Source organism: Carica papaya, chromosome 2 (assembly GCF_054855325.1).
Source record: "Carica papaya isolate Zhongbai chromosome 2, ASM5485532v1, whole genome shotgun sequence".
Lineage (NCBI taxonomy): Eukaryota > Viridiplantae > Streptophyta > Magnoliopsida > Brassicales > Caricaceae > Carica > Carica papaya.
Genome location: NC_142310.1, coordinates 35,781,828 through 35,805,471, shown reverse-complemented (window position 1 = coordinate 35,805,471; position 23,644 = coordinate 35,781,828). Strand labels below are relative to the sequence as shown.

The 23,644-nt window shown below is 35.1% G+C and overlaps 1 protein-coding gene across 2 annotated transcripts; it reads right to left on the bottom strand.

Moving 5' to 3' along the window:
• Positions 1–8,522: 8,522 nt before the first annotated feature.
• GRIK2 (geminivirus rep interacting kinase 2) lies at positions 8,523–15,133 on the bottom strand. 2 transcript variants are annotated; one of them, XM_022031341.2, is made up of 13 exons: positions 14,919–15,133; positions 14,180–14,412; positions 13,525–13,948; positions 12,810–12,884; positions 12,687–12,731; positions 12,284–12,358; positions 11,633–11,720; positions 11,421–11,545; positions 10,698–10,793; positions 10,093–10,159; positions 9,881–9,996; positions 9,708–9,786; positions 8,523–9,137 (listed from the first exon to the last, which is right to left on the bottom strand). In XM_022031341.2, the coding sequence occupies exons 3-13, from the start codon at positions 13,831–13,833 to the stop codon at positions 8,980–8,982; spliced, it is 1,233 nt and encodes a 410-aa protein (XP_021887033.1). In that variant the 5' UTR covers positions 13,834–13,948; positions 14,180–14,412; positions 14,919–15,133; the 3' UTR covers positions 8,523–8,979. The 2 variants fall into 2 exon arrangements, with proteins under 2 accessions (XP_021887033.1, XP_021887032.1); XM_022031340.2 differs by having other exon boundaries at positions 13,525–13,898.
• Positions 15,134–23,644: the final 8,511 nt, after the last annotated feature.

The following is a 23,644-nucleotide window of genomic DNA, read 5'->3' as shown; positions in this document are numbered from 1 at the left end:
CTTCTTAAAATAATAATAGTTATAATAATAATTTTTTTTTACTAATTATTAAAAGATTAAAGATGACGACTGACAGGTTTGAGGTGAATTTTATAAAAATTGAATTCGATATAGGTACATAATATACTAGTTCGGGGCAAGTTTGTGATTTTTTTTTTTTATCGCATGATTTTATGGTGAAACCCATCTCACTCCACCCCAGTGTTGGAGTAGTGTTGCAAGGCAAAGTTATAAAGGTGGTGATAACCCTGCAATTTGTTAAACTAAAGATCCTCACAACATCATCAGACTACTAGACAACTAGAGTAATAGATGGCAATAGTAGGACATGAGTGGATAATGAATATACCAAATACATAGTTCATTTATATAAGAGTCGTGAATATGTGGTACTTAGTGGCTCATGATTTATTGTTGTACAGGAGAGGATGGACAACAAACACTTCAGAAAAATGAAAAAGTACAATGAGGTTCATGGTTTTCTCTATTTGCAGTGGTCTCCAAAAAGAGTATTGTCTAATGAGGGAGTTAAAAAGCATAGATGGGTGTATGGATATGTCAAGATGAAGCTGAAGGAAAAAGGTGAAAGAGACAATTGTGTGGAAGGGAAGAAGTGACATATGTAATGTAACGACCCAAAAAATCCAAAAAGAAATATAGAATAACTTAAGTGCGAAAGTAAAATAAAAAGTTAAGATTTACATTTCTTAGGTTAAGATTTACATTCCTTACACAATAACTTAAAAGTATTAAATAGTATTATGAAATTCATTTTTTGAAATAAACACGAGAAATAAGGAAACAAATGAAAAATAAAAAATATATAGCATCTTCTTGCAATCTTCTTACGGATCGGGCTCTGGAATCTGATTCTCTTGATCTGAAATGGTTAAATAAATGATGTGTTGCACTAGCTTAGTAAGGATATCACACTATATCACCGACACATACGTAAAATTGATATAAAATCGAAAACCACTAATGGGGTATTAAATTTAACAAATTCATTTATCAATCATAAAATCATTTCTCGTTCACTTACCATCGTGGAATTTACAAAAATAACTTATAAGAGCAATAATATCATACAGACCAATATCTCATGCATAATCAGTTATCATAGCACATGTTATAAATTCATATTCATTATTAATAAACCAAACAATAACTACCATAATTTTTACCAGTCTGCTGGTATCCATCAGGGCTCATAAAGATATTTTCGCTACATGTGAACCCTTTCATTTATCATTCTCAATTATAGGTCGTCCTTATACCTCATCCGATATGAGTGCCAATTTACCAAACCTCAATACCCCGTCCAGTATAAGGGTGAAGCGGGCCGTCCCCATACTTCATCCGGTATGAGCGCCAAATTATCAAGTTTTCATACCCCGTCTGGTATGAGACAACGTTCACGGTAGGGTTCCCTATGTATCCGGTCCATCCACCATCTCCCAAGATATCCAGTAAGGCTGTCTTTTTATCTATTCATTTCATCACACAATTTTTACCGTTTAACATTTTTTTTTTTTTCCGATTAAGCAGTAAACACATAAAATAAATCATACATGCATTCAAAACCATAAAATCAATTAATAAGGTACTATCATGTATATAAACTGTAAAACAATCAACAAAACAACAGTAGAGAATTTTTAGTTCTTGCTCCATTAGCAATCCGTAATCAATTATGCATATTTTCTAAATTCACATAAAATATCGTATTATTATTTATTTAGACTTCAATTCTATGATAGGGAATAGAGTGAGAGATCTTTACTCAATTTGACGTCTGAAAAGCTAAACTGTTTACTGCGGTTACGGGCGGTCCCTAGGTTCCCTGAATTTTTCTCTGGGAACTGAAACGCACTAATAGTACCGGCGGCTGGACTCTCCGGTGTGGCAGCTCCTCCGGCTCACGTTGCGGTTGGGTGTTTTACTTTGGTCAATATTTAAAGAAGAAAATAGCGATCACAACGGTAAAAAAATTACTCAAAATGGGAATCAGAGAGGGCCTCATCGGAGGTGTTTTGTGAAATTTCCCGCGGTGGCACCATCGGGTTTCGCCGGTATTTTTCGATCAATTGACCGATCTTTTCACTCCGATTTGGCAATGAGTGAGCTTAAAATTGAATTTCGTACAAAATAGAAAGTTTTTACCTTTTGGTGGTCGGAAAGGGTTCTGGTGCGACGATGGGTGGCAGCGGTCAGCTCCTTGGCGGCTGGGTCGTCTTCTCCGGCGAAGGGTTCTAGCGGCTACGGTTAGGGTTTGGTGCGGATGGGGGTTATTTATATCCATCCGATTTTGATCTGGACCGTCCATCGCATTTGATTTGAACCGTCCGATTGCGATTAAATAGGAAGTGAATATGGATCGTTCATCACGATCCAATCTGGGCCGTCTATCGAGATTTATTCTGAGCTGTCTGATCGCGTTTGAATCTAGTCGTTCTTTCACGTTTGGGAGGGAGTGCATCTAGGCCGACCGTGCGCGGGAAAACGGACCTCAGCTGTTCGATCGCAGGCACGCGAATCGCCCGCGTGGCCTCCCGTGTCAGTGTCTCTGCCACTTGGCGTGTCCTGGTTGGTCAGGACTGTTGACCTGGCGTCTGACGTGATAAAACTTTTTAAAATTGCGTTTTGGCCCATGTTTTCTGATTTTTCTTTAAAAAATACCCACAGAATCTAAATTTTTACCCATTTTTTCCAAAATTATTTTCAATTAAATTTTTCATCAAATTTATTTTATTTTTACTCTAAATAAAATAAAATAAAATACAATAAAATAAATTAATTATAAAATTTATATTTATTAATTATTTAATCACAACAAAAAAATTGTGGTTGTTACATGTAATGTGTGGTTTAGGGTTTTTTTTTCTTTCTTTATATGTTTTTAATTATTTTATAGATTTTTAAATTTTTCATTAATAAATAGTAATCAATCTAGTTCAAAAAAAAATTATAATATAAACTCAAACATACCTTGTCTTGGTTAGATACATTTAAAAAATCTACACCAATATACTCCCTTTTAATTTAGTTTCGGTTAAAACCCAAAATAAGTTCTCTGAGGATGGATGGTTTTGGTAGGATGTGAGTTTTTTTATCATGTCTATAAAAAGCAATGTCACTTAAAACACAAATTCTTCATTAGGAAATAACAAATAGGTTAAATCAAGTGTCATATATAGGGGTTATAATGGTGGAGTAATCTTCACATGTGTAAGACATCTACCATCTATTAGAAGTACCTAGTTAATCGGGATCATGTTTTTAGCTTTAGTTAAAAATGACACCGAAAAAAATAAAACCTTATTGTACAAAAAGATTCTTAAAACTTATTATTATAACTCAATCCACAATAATAATAATTATGACATTTTATGTAACGGTCCGGAACTTAAAAGGAAATCAAATCATAAATTGAAGAAATAATAGAGTTAGAATTTACATTTCTTACACAATAGTTTAAAATACTTAATAGGGCTACGAGAATGTCTATTATAAAAGAACAAACAAAAATCAAAGAAATAAAGGAAAAGTAAACAACTGAGCATCCTATGACAACCTTCACTACCTTTTGAAGGAGTTTAAGTGGTGAATTATTCACAACTCCCTTGTTGATCGAAATTTGAATCTTAATCGTCTTAATATGAAATAGTTAATGAAGGGGTGAGCTACACTAGTCCTGTAAGAATATCACACTACTCACTGATACATAAACTAAAGGTTGGTAAAAATCATAAAAACAACCAATGGAGCTCTTAATTTAAGTAAATTAATTTATCATAAGTAAAATCATTTATTGCATACTTACTATTGCGAGATTTTTAAAACCGACCTATAAAGACAATAGTTCAACAACATCATAATTTTATATTCAAGTAAATAAGAATAATAATTTTTTATTTTTATTTGACTATTGACATCCATGGGAGTTCATAGAGATATCCCACTACGCGTGAACCAACATCTAACCTTGTCAACCAACCAGCCGTCCCCATACCCAATCCGGTATGAGTGCTAAAAATACCATCCCTCAATATCTCATCCGGTTTGAGGGTGAAACAAGTCGTTACCATACCCCGTCCGATATGAGCGCCAAAATATCAATCATCGATACCCCGTCCGATATGAGACGACGTTCATGGTAGAGTTTTATATGTACCCGGTCCATCCACCATCTCTCAAGATATCCAGTAAAGCTACCATTCATTCATTCACTTAATCAATCAGTTTTCTGTTTATATTTAATTTTTAATTTCACTATTTAACTGTAAATCAATGCAAGACAAACAATACATACATCAAGGAAGCACAACTGAATCATTTTACCAATTTCAGTATATTATCATGCATTTAAAGCTAGAAAACTAATCAATCAGTTAAACAAGACAACAATAATAAATAACCGGTTCTACCTCCATTAGTAACCTATAATTAATTCTCAAAATTTTTTAAATTACACAAAATACCGTATTATTGATAATTAAATTTCAATTCTACAATAGGGAATAAGGTAAAAGATTCTTACCCGAATCGGTATCTAAAACATTGAACTTTCTATTACGCCTACTAGCGGTCCCTAGGTTTTATGATTTTTCTTGCATAGATTAAAACACGCTTTACGTACATAGAAATATCCCAAAAAAATCTAAAATCAGTGTTAAAAATATTTTTTTTGACCAATTTCAGAATTCTGGCATGGCAGCACCACCGCCCGCGGCGACAGTTTGCCTCAGCCTGGTCATTTTCGGCCAGTTTTTGTAGTGATCCGGAACTTAAAAAGAAATAAATTATAAATTGAATGCAGAAGTAAAATAATAGTGTTAGAGTTTACACTTACACAATAATTCAGAATACCCAATAAGACTACGGGAATAACCATTATAAAAGAATAACAAAAAATTAAAGAAATAACTAGAAAGTAAACAATTGAACATCCTATTTGCAACTCTCTTATGAATCGAGATCTAGATATTTGTCTTTTTGATCTAAAATAGTTAATAAAAAAATGAGTTACACTAGTCTAGTAAGAATATCATACTACTCACCGATACAGAAATGAAGGGTGATAAAAATTATAAAAATAATTAATGGAGATCTTAATTTAAATAAATTCATTTATCATAAATAAAATCATTTACCGCATATTTATCGTAGTGAGATTTTCAAAAATTGGCCTATAGAGATAGTAATATAACCAATATCATAATCTCATATTCAAACATTCGAAACAACAACTTTCTATTTTATTTGCTTACTAGTATCCATGGGGGTCCATAGAAATGTACTCACTACGCGTGAACTTTTATTCAATATTTTTCACTAACCGGCCGTTCTCATACTCCGTTCGGTATGACCGTCAAAAAAATATCATCTATCAATACTCCATTCGGTATGAGGATGAAACAGGTCGTCCCCATACCCTGTCCGGTATGAGTGCCAAATACAAATCCTCGATACCCTATCCGGTATGAGACAACATTCACGGTAGGGTTCCCTATGTACCCGATCTGTCTACCATCTCTCAAGATATCTAGCAAAACGATACATCTATTTACTTAATCAAGTAATTTTTTATTTACATTTAATTTTCAGATTTACAATTTAACTATAAATTACGTAAAAAAAGCGATACATGCATCAAGAAAATACAACCAACTCATCTTACCAATTTCAGTGTATTATCATGCATTTGAAACTGTAGAATCAAACAATCAGTTAAAACATGACAAACAGTAATAAATAACCAGTTCCGACTTCATTAGTAACTTGTAATTAATTATGAATATTTTTTAAATTACGCAAAGTACCGTATTATTTATAATTAAACTCCAATTCCATAATAGATAATAAAGTGAGAGATTCTTATTTGAATCGATGTCCAAAATGCTAAGCTTTCAACTATGCTTACTGGCAGTTCTCGAGTTCCTTAAATTTTTCTACAGAGATTAAAATACATTCCAATAACTAAGAGCACCTCCCTAGCCAAGACATTGATTATAGATTACAATATTTAGAAATTCAATTTGCAGTAATGTACGAACAAATTGCTAATTCAAAGTTTATTTACGACTCTCTCAATGACAACTATATTTTGTTATGCCTCTATTGTTGACTTCTTCAAAATTTGTTTACGATGAATATATATATATATATATATATATTTTTTAAAGTGTCATCAACATGCATTGCATAATTTCAACAATCACTCATTTCATGTGAAAAAAAAGGGCAAAATTAAATAAAGAAAAATATCTCCCTTCATAATTACTTGTTATATTTTTATATTCTCCCCATAATTCCTACTATTTCATTTTAACTTATAGGTTTATATACATTTAACTTAAAAACCATATAAAAGAATCTATGTCTATCTTTCATGTTTCTCTTACCAAAATACTAAAAATAATTTTTTTTTATAAAAAAATTACATTTATATATTTTTTAAAATTATTTTATCAAATTTTAGAATATATAAATAAAATTATTAATAAAAAAGTTCATAAATTCAATAAAAATAAATTTTTATTTAATTTTTTTAACCTATAACTCTTATCCACTTAACTATATATATAAAAAAAAAAAATCAAAGCGAAATTAAATATAATTGAAATTAAATTTTTTTATACAACATGTATATTAGTGTTTTATTACCCCAATTACAATTAAAAATTAAAATATAGAAGTGGGGTGCATGATGAGATTCACTCTGTCCCCAAAAAAAGAAGAGAATTTTTTTTTTTTTAATTTTGAAATTTGAAAATTTAATTTATAATCAATGAAATGTCATCATGGACTCCCCTGAATTTACCTTGGAACTAGAGCAAAATGTTTAAAGAGAAATCAAATTTTATACCCTACTTTTTACTTTTTAATTGGAGGTAATTATTATAAGTTACAAATTTTTTTTCCATCATTAGTATTTTTTTTTTAATTATGAAATTTGAAGATTTTTACTATTATTTTATATTAAATTTTATTAATTTATATACTAACTTAATAGATTTTATTTTTATATTCAATTTTAACTTTCTATCATATTTATTAATTATTAATTATTTATAATAACAAAATAGTTAGTGACAACTATATAATGATCAATTCCACTAGTAATAATAAAAATAATCGACAACAATAACAAAAAAAAAAAACCCACTAATAATAATATTATATATACCCACCAATAAACTCTCAAGTAATTATTAAATAAATATAATAATTTTTTTCTTTCATATTTTAATCGCAATTTTTAATTTTATCCGTTTGAATAAGGGAAAATTATATATATATATATATCGATATACATTACTTTTAATTATTTTAAAGTTTATATATCTAATAATCAATATATTAATTTTATAAAATCTTTTAACGAATATAAGAATTCATAAAATATTATATTTTTTTTGTGTAATTTTCACCACAATAAATTAATTAATATTAAATTAATTGACATCCACCAACCTCATAAAAATAAATTAACAGACAGCTTTATTGTCTGATCTGATTATGATGCCATCTAAGCATATCCACGTGTCACGAGAATATCAGACAACAAATGAGTAAAAAGCCTAATTTCAAGGTTTTAGTTAATTTAAAAAATTAGCATTTACAGAATTCCCTACCCACTTTTACATTTTTAATATTATAAATAAATAAATAAAATTAAGGTGCTTATTTTATAAAATATTAATTAATTAATCAATTAATTAATTATTATTATTATATTAAAATAAAATATAAAACACGAAAAAGATGGAAGAGAATCTATACTTTCTTGTGAGTCTGCTTAGAGCCATGTGAGGAATCAACAGTTTTGATTGGGCCATTTGTCAATCTCTCAACCCTCCTAATTTACACCTTACTACGTCCCTCTCTTTTTTTTTTTTTTTTTTTTTAAAAAAATATTTTTAATTATTAAATAATTTTCAAAAATAAAAAAACAAACAAAAGAAAAAGAAAAATCTAACTTGTCTGTCACCTTTTTTCCTTCAACTTCTTTCTCCACTTTCTGACTTGCCAAACACAACCCTTTCTTACCCAGTTGCTTCTCTCTTCTACGGTAGAAACCCATACAGATAGACATCGCGAACTTCTTCAACATCCCGGACCCAAGTACTGTTGACTTTTGTAAATTTTCGAGTCAATTAATATTCACAAATTTAATTTCGAGTTATTAATAGTATATGAATTCAGCTTTTATATGTAATTCAACAATTACGTATAAAAAAATTGTGAAACTCTTAATTTGTCGCAGTTTTTGTTTTCGAATTCGAATTGAAGACCGGGGGATTAAAAAAAAAAAAATTTGTAATCTTTGATGGGTTCTTGAAGAATGGAAACAGAGGAGAGATGAAGGAGATTGTTCTTTTTTTCTCATTCTTCTCTTACCTTTTCCTCTTCTTCATCTTTCTTTGCCATATCTATCTGGATTTGGTTAATTAATGATAATTAACCTTTCCAGAGTTCACTTATCTCAAAAGAACAAAAAAAAAAAAAAAAAAGTCTGGTTTACCAATTCAACATCATCATTCAGCAAATTGTCTTGAGCTTTACATAAGTTTTGGCATTCTTACTGATAGAGCAAGTCTTTACCTGCCTAGACATACAATACAACATCTGGCATCTATCAAATGAATCTATCGATAATCAGAAGAGCTCATGACCAAGCTTCTCATTCAAATTCCTCGTTCAAAATTTCAGCTTATGTTACGTTTCGACTGTTAGGAAAAGAAAAAAGTAGAAACCCTGAACATTCACACACACACACACCAAGCTTTCTTTTTCTCTCGCCAATTTTAGTAGAAAACCTATAGATTTCACATATTTTTCCCTTCTTCCACAAACACACAAAAAGAAGGTTTTCATATCTCATGAATTCAAGTAAATTTCTCTCAGCAAGCCTTTGTATCAGGCATACCTTGCTTTCATACTGTACATAAAAGATATCTGAACTAATTTATCAATTTAGTCAGTAAAGGTTATGTTAGTTATCACTCCATTCATTTCTTCCTTCTGCAATTTGTTCTGCTTGCACCAACACAAGTACTGGGGGATGGGACCGACTTCTCCAATAACCCAATTATGTTCAGCTACATCATTTAGAGTCATCCTTCCTTTTGGGTCTGGAGAACATTTAGTTACATTATGAACATAAAAACTACCTTGTAAAAATTAAATATGTGACTGCAGATAGTAAGGACTACAAAGTAATGGTAGAACATTTTTTGGGAACTAGAAACAATGAATTTATTTGGTGCTCTCTATGACTTTGTGCGCAAAAAATTCCTCAATCATCTACTTTTGAGCTCTTCTTAATTGCCTTGAGTTGCTTAGGTTCAATTTCCAGTGAACTTTGAGCTTGGTAGGGTATTAAAACATGTAGATCTACGAAAATTCTTTACTTTCACTACTGTGTCTATTCTTTTGGGTATTTGAAGGAAAGAAACAGCAAAGTTTTTCAGGGCAGTTACTCTCCTTTTGACAAGATTAGATTACTGATTCCACAGCCCAAATATTTTGTTTACGATGTTCCAATGGTAGACATTTTGGTTTCTGCTCGTTTGCAAATCTTTTGTTATTGAGTGACATCCTATTGGTGTCTCTACTTTGTTTTAATCGCAAAACACAATGAATTTATAGAAAGTCTATCTCCCATGGAAATAAAATTCTGATCAGAAGAGGAATTTACTCACCTTTGCAAAGAAGCCCTTCTATTAAGTTTCTCAGCTGTGGGTTCAGATCATCCGGAAGCATTAAAGGGTTATTTACAATCTGCAGGGTGAGGGCAAAAGAATTTTGTTTTAGATATCTCGAGCCAAAATTAGTGATACTATAGTAGGACGTAAAACAACAAACAATTGCACACCTTGTCATACGTATCCTGCAGTGTTTCCCCCAGAAATGGATAGTGTCCCAGTATCATATGGTACAAAGTAACTCCTACTGCCCATGTATCTGCAGCTCTGCCGTGATAGGTTAGACCTGATGATTGGGAAGATATTGGTAACTCTTGAGTATAGCAATTTTCTTCATTCATTTTTAAATTACCAAGTCAAAAGCTTGAAAAAGAAATTTCACCTAGACAACATTCAGGTGCTGTGAAAACAGGGGTCCCAGGAGATCTGCGAAGTTCGTCATTATCATCCTACAGAGTTACAGTTACAGAAGTTAGGAAAGAAATGAATATTAAACTGCAATAGTTGGTTCACAACTCAAAGTAGCAAACAAAAACAAATTTTGTCAACCTGAATTTCAACCATCTAAGGAGCAAAACATTAGTGCTAAGCTAGGCTGAATCTATGGAACAAAATACCAATAAGCTATATATTGGGTTCAACGTTGCTAAAAACTCCAAGCAAGCTTAGGTTACAATGATCAACCAAGTAAGTTCCTAGAATAAACACTGCAAAATCCACCTGTTTGAGATAAGATATGACACACTGAAATAATTGTTAAAAGATGGATGCAGATCATCATTCAAAAGTTAGCAGTTACTTAAAAACTTCAAACAGTAACCATCAACTCAGTATTTTAGAACAGTCTTTTCAAAATTCAAGTAATTAACATGAGCCATAAACAAAACTAAGGAAGAAGCATTGCATTGTCACTAAATTTGACAATTCTCAATGGTCCTTTCCCATTCAGGAAATTGGACTATATCAAAGAGTGAGAGTTTTCATTACCTCAAATACTTGGCTGACACTGAAATCTCCTATCTTCACTGTACCAGTACTAGTAACCAGCAGGTTATCAGGTTTTATATCCCCATGTACTATATTCTGTTTTTCCAAAAAAAGCATGGTAAGCGAATATGGTAACAATGATGATATCTAATAGAGAATGGAGGAAATTTAGATAAAGAGGAAAATACATAAGTATCAGCATTGTTTTCCTTTTCTGGTCAGGATTCAGGGGAAAAAAATATGGGGAGGGGAAGATACTAAAATGGGTTAGGAACCATAGTTGAGAAGACAAACAAAACCTAGCAAATAAACAAGGCAGGTAAAACTAAGTGTAGTTACCTCACCATATTAATACTTTTAGTAGCAATAGTCAGTAGATTGAGCATATTCACAATTAATATTTTAAGTCGCAATATTCAGGAGATTGAGCATATGCACAACTGCTGCAGCGGACAAAAAGAAAAAGTGCTAACATAGACGTGTGTTTTATATTAAAAAGGCCACATCTTTTGAATTCAAGACCAAACCTTAAGGGGACAAGTGGTAAAAATCTGTATGACACTGAACTTATAGATAGCTAGAAACCAGATACAACTTTCTTTTTCTTTATAGAAGCTAAAATAGAAGTATAACAACTAAATATAATGTTTAATACCAATATCAGAAAATGAACACAGGAAGGATAACGAAATGAAGCCAAAAAGCAGGCTTTCAAGGTCATACATGAGCATGGAGGTACATTAGCCCAGATACTATATCTCGCAAGTACTTCCTAGCAGTACTTTCTCCAATACCACCTGTTGGATCAGAACCCTCACAAACCCATTTGCCTTCCACATATTCAAGTACTGAAGAAACAGAAAGAATTAGAACCAACATATTAAAGCAGTGAAGATAGAGTAAAATATTTTGACTGAACGAGAAGGAAATAATACCCATGTAGAAATGATCAGTCTTGGGGTCATCAATCACCTCAATGAGGTTAACAATATTTGGATGATCCAACAATTTCATAATCATAACCTGCAAGGCAAAAGTATAAATCATTGTGCGGCTTGGCAAGGAGAAACATAATCTACAAAACAGAACCTAAAGCATGTTCCACAGGTTACCAGTTACCATAACTATTAAATAAGCTAGCTCATATTTAACTCAATTTTTGGGTAGAATTACATTAAGCTCTTATTGAACTGTAAACTAAGTTTTTGGCTCTACCAATAAAATATCGTATAAACTACTGGACCAAGGACCATGGTGACACATGGAAGCATCAAGAACAGAAAGCCGGAAACTGCAGGCAGCACAGCACTAGAAACGTCAAAAAATATTGGTTCTTGAAAAAAGAAAGAGTTCAAAAAATTGGTAGGACAAAGGCACAGGCCAAAAGATAGTGCAACTACAAGAAGTAAGCATTACATTGCAGTATTCCCTGTATAATTACAGTATAATACAGATATGCTGCAGTCGTTTGGAAGAAGCTGGAAAATTAAACAGATGATGAGCATTATAGTACATTTGCTAACCAGAAAAGGAAAATGATGCTAGTTAGAAAGGAAGCTGCAAAGCAGAAAGCATATGGTAGGTACCTCTCTTAAAACATCAGTCATAGCTGTCTCTGAAGGTGCAACCCGTAGTTTTAGTAAATGCGACTTATGAAAGGCCTGCAATTAAAATACATATTAAAAATAAAAAATCTTCTATCCCATCCATAGAAAACCATTAAGTAGCTGATAAAGTACCAAATATTGCATCATTCAACTATCCTTTTGCGCTAAGTTGAAAGATTCATTTCCATATTACCACAAAAATAAATCTAAAGCAGGTCCATTAAACTTCAAATATAACAGAAAACTATAGGACTAGCAAAAATTTTCTCCCACCCAAACAACTACTCAATTCTAATCTCAAGAAAGTGGAATCAATCAGTCCTTAGTTGTAGTATTAATTTTTTCCCAAATGGATACTTCCAAAATGAAACAAGAAACATACCTTAATTGCATAATGCTTCCCATCTACATTGCTTCGATATAAAACCTGTTCATAAAGACAGACAAATTACTGAAATATTCCATCTGTTTAGGCAAGTACTTTCCATAATACCACCACGCTCACCACTTTGCCATAGCTACCAGAACCGATCTTATATTCACGAACATACTGGTTGATCATCTTATTCCCATTCTCATCCTGAAAAAACCATTAAGAATTAGAAAAAGCAATTGTTTACTGCTATTAGAAACTGCGTGCCTAGGGATAGCATGCTATCCACATGTAAAGTTTTCTTGAACATGAATAAATCTCATACATGCAACATGTCTGCAAAACAACACTAGATGACAGAGCATAACATGCAAATGTTCCCCACTAAGATCAAGAGTCCACCGCAAGATTCATTTTCCAAAGATGGATTATAGAAAAAAGGAAAAGCAAAAGTTTGTTTCCTTGGAATAAATTCTTCTACTTTTTGAGAAACATTTCCTATTTTCCGGAAATAATTAAAAAAAAGTCCAATTGACAAAAAGTCAAAGAACAGTTATACTTTTTCTACAAGATATTTCTAATCCTTCCGATTTGGAAAAACACATCTAAAAGTTATTCTCTGGTTACATAACAATGCTAAAATCCAGAAATTGACATAGAGTGAAACACTGCCAAATTGAGTAAGTTAATATGAAAACTTTTGATCATGAAGTCACAGCCAATGTCTTGTATGTAAATCAATGCCAAGGCTCTCAAAAGTTGTCACAAATAGATCAGACGCATCATAAACATCTAATCAGGCCATCAGATGTTTTTGCGACAATAACCATTTTAATTCTATGCTTGCCTCTGCGCGGATAAGTGTATTGGTTTCCTTGACTGGATATTTCCTGCAAATTAAGCCATTTTGCTCTCTGAACTTCAAAATTTCTTCTGGATGCTTGGCGTGGCTTTGGAACTCACTATCATCTCCATGAGCGGTGTTGGTGACTTCACCATTATACGAAAAATCATCCTCATCTTCAATTTCCTCATCTAACAAATAATCCCGGGAATCCATCTGAGAAGTGTGGCTGGATAACTGTGGCCTTCTGCCAAATCCAAAACAACCACAGCAGCCCATTGCTCTAGCAAATAAAAAGTTCTTAGAAAACATGGACACCTAAAAATTAGAAATAGGTATTGAAACTCTGAGAAGCAGAAGGCAACTGATCTGAAACCCTGCAAAAAGCATGCTCCTCAACTCAGAGACCATCAATTCCACAACCCAACTACAAAATAATAAGGAAAAAACAATAACAGGAAGCAGAAACGAAAGGAAGATGAGAGTAGTTTTTATAGCAGCAATCATATCAGTTCAAGAATTACTCATCTAGGCATTTCAGGGTTAGTCTTCCTTGAAGTTGAGTTATATATGAACCAAAAAATTTCACACGCCCAAACATAAATTATGATTAAGATTACATTATAGCAACTTACAAAGGGAAAAAAAAAATTCAAACCTGTTTGTCAGAGAAGGGAGAGCGAGAGAGAGAGAGAGGGCCCAACCCCTAATCAGCTTTTGCTATTCCAGTGGATGCCATTCAGCTAAATGAACGAAACAGCCCGTGATATTGAAGCCACTGCGATTGAGACCCAGCATCGCTAGAACTCCAGTTTATATCACAAAAAAACCAGGCCTAATGACCTCCAACGCAACCTTTTCCCTTTCAAGTTTCACCAACAAAACGTTGACCTTTTTCCAGAATTTAAAAAACAATAAATTAAATGAATTATTAAAAGTAAAATAATAAAACCAACTTAAATATTAGCTTTAATTTTAAATTTCGTTGAAGAAGACAAACTTGCAAGCAACTTTCAGGTGCAATCAACCACGAACGACCAATTAAAACAAATACAAACACACACACGCATCTATTTCAGACAAGTCACAATGTCATTTCCAACAATTCAAGTCCATCCAATTATTTCCTATAAAAATAACAGTTCCAGATCTTGTGGATGCCGATGGCCGGAGCCTCATGTTGGGAAATTGTATAAATATCAGCTTGTATGCATGTCGACGCCTTATTGGCAGGCCGGCGACGTTCACAACATGACTAAATTCTCTTTTCCGGCATCCATGGTGGTCTAATTTGAGAGAATTCCCCTCCCCTCCCCCCCCCCCCCCCCGCCGCGTGTCTGCAACGACCCAAAAACCTTTCCAAAAAGAAAATGCAGAGGCGATAACGAAGGTATTACCTGTTGATCAGAAAATAATCCTTAGACTGAGTTTACGAGGCTTATTGAGCTTCGAGCGGCGTATTATTTGCAGAGGCTGGATACGTTGGAGAAGAATTTGAGAAGAAACCTGGAAAAATGGAGAGAAAGAAAAGGAACTCGCGTGTTTTTGACGGACATTAGTGCGAATTTGATGATTTCTCCGGGGTATTTTTTTGAAAAAACAGAAAGTATAATTGTTCTTAGGAAAAAAATAGGATATTTTTATTTTTTCAGATGCTGCCATTATAAATAGGAAAAATAAAAATGAATTATATATTTCTATTCATAAAATTATATAAGTTAAATGTCATAAATAAATAAAATTATTTTTTAAAAAAGCATATATACCCATCATGTCAATACATTTGTTACATAACTTTTAAGAATCATATAATATTTTGCTAATTTTAATAAAATAATAAAACCTTATGTTAAAAAATAAAATAAACATAAAATGATATGACAAGCTACTTGTTAATACGAAGTAGCTTTGTTCTTATATTTTAATATACGTAGGTTTCTCGATCTACTATGATATAAATAAAGTATTGGGTAATATCAATCAATATCAGTATATATATATATATATAAATATATTATCAATAAAAAAATTAAAAATTGACCGTATTAATTTTTTAAATATTTTTATATTAATATAATAATAAATTAATTAATATAATAAAAATAATAATTATTTATTTATTAAATATAATATTATACACTGTATAAATGTTTAACGACCTACTTTCTCTTTACATCTCATTCACTTTACAAAATTTTTATAAATACTTAAAATATAATAGTTTTTTTTATATATTTATTAAAAATTTCTTTATTTGTAATGTCTGTTCCGAAATTTAGTCCGACATTAATTTTAAAATTTTAAAAAATATATAAAACTATAATTTATAAATTTATAAATTTTGTTTAATGTAAAATTATGAAAAAAAATAGGTTGAGAATGAAATTAAAAATAATTTTTAAAAAATCGAGTAAAAATTTGGATTCGAATGATATTTTTAAAAGAAAAATCAGAAACTGATAGTTAAAACGTAATTAAAGAAAATTGTACCACGTAGGACCATTCCATCAGCAGTTCTGACAAACCAGAGCGCGCCGCGTGCAAAATATACTAACTCGGTGATATGCGGGAGACGACACCAGTAATCCATGTGTCCGCAATCGGACAGCCCGGATGCGTTCTCGCGCGCGTAGATGATTTGGATCCGTTCCCTCTTTAGGCGTAATCAGACGGTCACGATTAAATGCGATGAACGGTTCAGATTCATTCTATCTTTAAATGCGATCGTATGGTCAAGATCAAATTGCGATGAACGGTCCAGATTTATTTTTTCTTTAAACGCGATCGGATGGTCGAGATCAAACGCGATGAAAGGTTCAGATTTAAGGGAGACGAGAATAAATATCTCACATCACAGTGAACCTGTAGCGCCCGTAAAGGAGGAGGAAAAAAAAAAAAAAAAAAAAAAAGGGGGGCCACGTCAGCAGCCACGTCAGCAGGCCCGGTCAGCAGTCCCGGCCAACCGGGGCCTGCCACGTGGCAAGATCGCGTCACTCCAAAAGGAGCCACGTTGGCGATCCGCGTGGGTGCGATCCGACGGCCCAGATCAATCACGCGATCGGACGGCCCAGATTCAAACGCACGGACGGCCCAGATTCAATCAAAAACGAACGGCCCAGATTAAAACGAAACGAACGGCTGTGATCAAAAGGCAAGGGGTTATAAATAGAACCCCCACACCAGACCAAAAACCCTAGCCGCCAGCCGCTCGCCGGAGAAGACGAACCAGAGGCCGACCGCCGCCACCCGCCGCCACTCGCCGCCGCACCGGGGAAATTTCCGACCGCCGATCGAGGTAAATTTCATACCCCCGACTCGTTTTTTCCCACTGATTCCTCCTATGGCCAAATCGAAGCCGAAATCCCGGCCAAACGGCCGGAATACGCGGCCGAAGCCCAGCGGCGCCGCCGCGCCCCCTCTCGGTTTTTGCCTCCGACGAGGCCCTTCCCGGCCTCCGTTCGATGCAATTTTTATATCACCGTGATCACCATTCTTTTCTCTACAGGTTGACCGAAGCCAAATCACCAAAACACGAACTTCGCCGGAGAGTCGCCGTACCCGAGAGCGCCGCCGCCGGTAAGCTCCGCTTTTCCGTGATTTTTTGGCCCCCCGAGGGCCCTAGGGTTGTTTTATGACAAGGACCAATGCGAGTGTGGCCGAATTCGGCCAAAAACGGCCGAAAAAAGTCAACCCGAGGCGACTCGCCGCCGCCAGCGGCGGCGCCGTCGCCGGAGCACGGCGGAGCCGCCGTGCCGGAGTTGCGATTTGGGCCGAAAGAGGCCCTGGGCCTAATTTGGATTTTTTTTGGAACACGTGCAGGTACTGTTAGCGTGTTTCAGTTCCCCGGGAAAAATTCAGGGAAAATTAGGGACAGCCTGCAGGCGCACTGTGAATCGTATTCGGATCCCGAAAACAAGTAAGGACCCCTCACCCTATTTCCTATCACGGTATTAAAGTTCAAAATGATAAAACAGTATTTCTTGAATTAACGCATGTGTGAAATTGCTTAAGGTTGCTAATGGAGCCCGAGTCTAGTGTGATTGATGATTTACTGTTATTTGGCCTGTTTACAGCTTTAAATGCAAAATGAGGTTTGATGTGTTCATTTTACAGATTTGTGTGCATGTACTACGTTTTTATTAATTATGGGTTGAATGACTGAAAAACTGATACTGTATGTTGTCTGTTTGGTATGAATTACGATTTGCTTGTTTAAATGTGAATTGATGATGCTGATTGAGGAAAAGGAAAAATGAAAGATTGTGTAGACTGATAATTGTATTATGGGGGTCAGCCTGACTAGATATCCTGGGAGATGGTGGACGGACCGGGTCCGTAGGGAACCCTACCGGGATTGTGGTCTCACATGCCGGACGGGGTATGGAGATCTTATGGTTTTGGCGCCCATACCGGACGGGGTATGGGGACGGCCCGTTTCACCCTCATACCGGACGGGGTATTGAGGTTTATGGTTTTGGCGCCCATACCGGACGGGGTATGGGGACGGCCCGTTTCACCCTCATACCGGACGGGGTATTGAGGTTCATGGTTTTGGCGCCCATACCGGACGGGGTATGGGGACGGCCCTGGAAACTGATTATGAATGTTAAAGGTTAACGGGTAGCGGAACCCCGATGGACCCCCACGGATACTAGTAGGCTGGTAAATGAGAAAAAAGATATGTTGTACAATGATTGAATTACAAGAGGCGTGATAAGTGTTATGTTTTACAGCTTAGATTATTCAATGATTATGATAATGTTATTGTTTTTCTCATATTGTTTTCATAAATTCCACCAAGGTAAGTGGATGGTAAAAGTTTTATTATTGATAAAAGGTTTTGTTGTTAATAAACGAGTTTATTGTAAATTATGCTCCATTGGTCTTTTTGTGGTTTTCTACCCACCTTTATCTCCGTGACGGTGAGATATCGTGATGTTCTTACTGGGCTAGTGTAGCTCACTCCTTAATTAACCATTTCAGATCAGGAAGACATGGTTCCCGAGCCCGTTCCGCAGGAGGACGACGAAGGGGATGCCTAGAGACTCTGTAGTCATACGCATAGTTTATTTTCGAGTTTTCTTTCTTAGTTAGTTTAACCTTTTATATTTTAAGTACGTCTGTTTGGTTTTTCGTGTAAGGGATGTTAACTGAAATTTTGATCTCGCTTCCGCATTCGATATATTTAAATACTCATTTTATTTTAATATTTTCCGGGGCCGTTACAGAACCCAAACCCTAACTGCCAGCCTCTGCCGGAGAAGAAGAACCAGTCACCAGAGAACGGAGCCGACCGTCACCTACCGCCGCACCGGAGCCACCTCCGACCGCTAAAAAAGATAAAAATTCTCCTATCCGCTCGAAATTTGATTCCAAACACCTCCATACCCAAATAAGAGCAAAAGGAACGGTAGATGAGCCGAAAATTGCAGGCAAAATTCGGCAGCGCCGTGGCGGGCAAAACTCAAAATTGCCTCCGATGAGCCCATTCTCGTTTTCTATTTCGTATGATTTTTTCACCATTGTACTCAACATTCTATTTTCTATAGGTTAATTGAAGAAAAACGTCCAAGCGCGAAGTGAGCTAATGGAGCCGCCGCACTGGAAAATTTCGTCGCCGGTAAGTTTTTATTTTTTGACTTTTTTTGGCCAATCAAGACTCCCTAATGTGTTTTCTCGTAGAAATGAGTATAAAATTGGCCGAAATCGGCCAAAACTGGCTGAAGACGGCCAGCCCGAGATAAATTGTCACAGCGAGCAACGATGTCGTCGTTGGAGCACGGTGGTGCCACATTGCTATAATTCTGAAATTAGCCCGAAAAGATTTTTAACACCGATTTTGGGTTGTTTGGGGTATTTCTAGGTACTTGAAGCGTGTTTTAATTTTTAAAAGAAAATTCAGAAAATCTGGGGACTGCCAGTAAGCGCAGGATAAAATTTAGTGTTTCAAACACTGATTCAAATAAGAATCTATCACCTTATTACCTGTTATAAAATTGAAGTCTAATTATAAATAAGACATTTTGCGAGATTTAAAAAATTTTGATAATTAATTACAGATTATTAATGGAGCAATAACCAGTTATTTATTACTGTTTGTCATATTTTAGCTAATTGATTGATTTTGCAGTTTTAAATGTATAATAATATATTGGAGTTGGTAAAATAATTCAGTTGTATTTCTTGATGCATGTATTGCTTGTTTTGCGTTATTTACAGTCAAATTGTGAAATTAGAAATTAAATGTAAACGGAAAATTGATTGGTTAAGTAAATGAATGAATGGTAACCTTATTAGATATCTTGGAATATGGTGGACGGATTGGGTATATAGAAAACTCTACCGTAAACGTTGTCTCATGCCGGACGGAGTATCGAAAATTGGTATTTTTGGTGCTCATACCAGACAGGGTATGAGGACAACCCATTTCACCCTCATACTGGACAATGTTAAATAAGAGTTCACGCGTAATGAGAACATCCCTATGGACCCCCACGGATACCAATAAACAGATAAAAAGGGAAAATTATTGTTCTGGTTAATTAAATATGAGATTATGATATTGTTTGTGTTATTATCTTTATAGATTGGTTTTAAAAATCTCGCTACGGTAAGTATGCAATAAATGATTTTATTTATGATAAATTAATTTACTTAATTTAAGAATTCTATTAATTATTTTACTAACTTTCATTTTTATATCAGTGAGTAGTGTAATATTTTTACTAGATTAGTGTAGTTCACCATTTCATTAACCATTTCAGAGTAAGATCAAAATCTCGATCAATAAAGGAGTTGTGAATAAGTCACCACCCGGACTCCCTTCAAAAGCTAATGAAGGTCGTCATAGGACACCTAATCGTTTACTTTTTATTTATTTCTTGATTTTTTGCTTATTATTTTAAAAATATTATTCTCGTAACCCTATTGGGTATTCTAAATTATTTAGTAAGGAATTTAAATTCTAACTCTATTATTTCACTTCCGTATTCAATTTATAATTTATTTCCTTTTAAAGTTTCGGACCTTTACATTGATTGTTTTATGATTTTTATCAACCTTCAGTTCTCTATATCTGTGATAAGTGTGATGTTCTTACTGGACAAATGTAACTCATTCCCCTATTTAACTATTTCAAATTAAGAAAATCAAGATATAGGTCATAAACAACATGAAGTTTGCGAGTAAATGTTACTTTCCGGACTCCATTAGAGTTGCTCAGCATAAGTTAACTCCGTAAAATTTTTATTTAGTTTGTTTTAACTATTTATTCTATTATTATGAACTATTGTAAAATTGACATTCTCATAATCCTATTGAACATCATAATTTATTGCGCAAATAATGTAAATTATAGATTCTAAATTGTTTCTGCTTATAGTTACTATAATTCAATATTTTTATTTTCTTTAACTTTGGGCTTTCACAGAGGCACCGCCGTGTTTGTTTGTCTTCTAATTTAGTAAACATAAATGTCCGGTCTTAAAACTAACATCTGTCTACAATTTTCAATGATAAACTGAAATTCAGAGTTATCTGAGTATCGGGCTGTGATTGCAGTCGTTACATTTTGGGTTTCCATCTCCAGTATGCTAGGTTCGTTGAGATTTGTTGATATATACTATAACGTGTTTCTACACTCCAACAACTTGGCTAGACACGGTGATTGACACACTGATATCCTTCCAGTTAAAGCCGTTATTACATTTCTTGTCTAATCATGAAAATAACCCCATATCCATCCTCTAAGTTATGTTCGTATATGGAGCTTGCCACCGTACTGAACTATTTGAAAAATGAATTTTAGACTCTCTAAAAAATATTAAAAGTTAATATTAGAGCATTAATCAGTTTAAAATTTTTGTATTAATATAATTTTATATTTTACAACTTGTGCATATTAAATATGGTTGTACTTGTGGTATGATATCAATAAATAATTTAAGTTTATATTTTTGAAATTGAATAATTTAATCTTAAAAACTTTAGTTGTCAATAATGCTTTGGGCAGCGCCTTATAATTAATTTGTAACGACCCTGGAAATATTAAAATGAAATGAGTATTTAAATATATCAAATGCGGAAGCGAGATCAAAATTTCAGTTAACATCCCTTACACGAAAAACCCAAAACGTATTTAAAATATAAAAGATTAAACTAACTAAGAGAGAAAGTCGAAAATAAAACTATGGGTATGACTACAGAGTCTTTAGGCATCCCCTTCGTCGTCCTCCTGCGGAACGGGCTCGGGAACCATGTCTTCCTGATTTGAAATGGTTAAATAAGGAGTGAGCTACACTAGTCCAGTAAGAACATCACGATATCTCACCGTCACGGAGGTAAAGGTGGGTAGAAAAACACAAAAGACCAATGAAGTATAATTTACAACAAATCCTTTTATTTATGATAAAACCTTTACCATCCACTTACCTCGGTGGAATTTATGAAAACAATATAAGAAAAACAATAACATTATCATAATCATTGAATAATATAAGCTGTAAAACATAACACTTATCACGCCTCTTGTAATTCAATCATTGTACAACATATCTTTTTCTCATTTACCAGCTTACTAGTATCCGTGGGGGTCCATAGAGGTTCCGCTACCCGTTAACCTTTAACATTCATAATCAGTTTCCAGGGCCGTCCCCATACCCCGTCCGGTATAGGCGCCAAAACCATGAACCTCAATACCCCGTCCGGTATGAGGGTGAAACGGGCCGTCCCCATACCCCGTCCGGTATGGGCGCCAAAACCATAAACCTCAATACCCCGTCCGGTATGGGCGCCAAAACCATAAACCTCAATACCCCGTCCGGTATGATGGTGAAACGGGCCGTCCCCATACCCCGTCCGGTATGGGCGCCAAAACCATAAGATCTCCATACCCCGTCCGGCATGTGAGACCCCAATCCCGGTAGGGTTCCCTACGGACCCGGTCCGTCCACCATCTCCCAGGATATCTAGTCAGGCTGACCCCCATAATACAATTATCAGTCTACACAATCTTTCATTTTCCTTTTCCTCAGTCAGCATCATCAATTCACATACAAACAAGCAAAACAGTAATTCATGCCAAACAGACAACATATAGTATCAGTTTTTCAGTCATTCAACCCATGATTAATAAAAACGTAGTATATGCACACAAATCTGTAAAATGAACACATCAAACCTCATTTTGCATTTAAAGCTGTAAACAGGCCAAATAACAGTAAATCACCAATCACACTAGACTCGGGCTCCATTAGCCACCTTAACCAATTTCACACATTCGTTAATTCAAGAAATACCGTTTTATCATTTTGAACTTTAATACCGTGATAGGAAATAGGGTGAGGGGTCCTTACTTGTTTTCGGGATCCGAATACGATTCACAGTGCGCCTGCAGGCCGTCCCTAATTTTCCCCTGAATTTTTTCCGGGGAACTGAAACACACTAACAGTACCTGCACGTGTTCCAAAAAAAACCCAAATTAGGCCCAGGGCCTCTTTAGGCCCAAATCGCAACTTCGGCCACACTCGCATTGGTCCTTGTCAGAAAACAACCCTAGGGCCCTCGGGGGGCCAAAAAATCACGGAAAAACGGAGCTTACCGGCGGCGGCGCTCTCGGGTGCGGCGGCTCTCCGGCGAGGTTCGTGTTTTGGTGATTCGGCTCCGGTCAACCTGTAGAGAAAAGAATGGTGATCACGGTGATATAAAAATTGCATCGAACGGAGGCCGGGAAGGGCCTCGTCGGAGGCAAAAACCGAGAGGGGGCGCGGCGGCGCCGCTGGGCTTCGGCCGCGTATTCCGGCCGTTTGGCCGGGATTTCGGCCTCGATTTGGCCATAGGAGGAATCAGCGGGGAAAAACGAGTCGGGGGTATGAAATTTACCTCGATCGGCGGTCGGAAATTTCCCCGGTGCGGCGGCGGGTGGCGGCGGTCGGCCTCTGGTTCGTCTTCTCCGGCGAGCGGCGGGCGGCTAGGGTTTGTGGTCTGGTGTGGGGGTTCTATTTATAACCCCTTGCCTTTTGATCTCAGCCGTTCATTTCGTTTTAATCTGGGCCGTTCGTTTTTTATTGAATCTGGGCCGTCCGTGCGATTGATCTGGGCCGTCGGATCGCACCCACGCGGATTG